Source organism: Penaeus monodon, chromosome 31 (genome assembly GCF_015228065.2).
Source record: "Penaeus monodon isolate SGIC_2016 chromosome 31, NSTDA_Pmon_1, whole genome shotgun sequence".
Classification (NCBI taxonomy): Eukaryota; Metazoa; Arthropoda; class Malacostraca; order Decapoda; family Penaeidae; genus Penaeus; species Penaeus monodon.
The window spans coordinates 32980761-32981310 of record NC_051416.1 but is presented as its reverse complement, the minus strand read 5'-3'; the positions used below and the strand labels follow the sequence as shown (position 1 = coordinate 32981310).

The 550-nt window shown below is 54.7% G+C and overlaps 1 protein-coding gene across 1 annotated transcript in view; it reads left to right on the top strand.

Annotated features, from left to right (window-relative positions):
• Window positions 1-550, top strand: part of LOC119592862 (non-symbiotic hemoglobin 1-like) — a gene marked incomplete in the record, with an annotated part of 162471 nt that overhangs the window by 95951 nt on the left and 65970 nt on the right. The window contains 1 exon segment of the mRNA XM_037941756.1: window positions 39-143. Within this exon segment, the coding sequence (XP_037797684.1) occupies window positions 39-143 (105 nt within the window).

Genomic DNA, 550 nt, shown 5'->3' with positions numbered 1-550 from the left:
TTATAAATATGTTAACCCCATTTCTTTCCTTCTCGCAGGCTGTTCGAGACACACCCTGATGTCCAGGAAGTGTTCATCCCCTTCAGAGGACTGCCTATGGAGGAGGTGCAGCAGTCCAAGGAGTTGCGGGCGCACGCGCTGAGGTGAGGAAGCGAGGAAAGGAGGAGGAAAGGAGGAGGAAAGGAGGAGGAAAGGAAGGAGGAAAGGAAGGAGGAAAGGAGGAGGAAAGGAGGGAGGAAAGGAGGACGAAAGGAGGGAGGAAAGGAGGAGGAAAGGAGGAGGAAAGGAGGGAGGAAAGGAGGAGGAAAAGAGGAGGAAAGGAGGGAGGAAAGGAGGAGGAAAGGAGGAGGAAAGGGAAAAGGGTCGAGGGAAGGAATGTAGGAGGGCAAGTAGAGAAAGTGCGGGGGGGGGGGGAGAGATTGAGAGGGAGGGGGAAGGATGGAGAGGGGAAAAGAGAGAGGGTAAGAGGAATAAGAAGGAGAAGAGGGAGAGGGAGAGAGAGAATGAGAGAGAAAGGGAGGGAGGTTGCGTGAGAGGGTTGGGGTTGCGA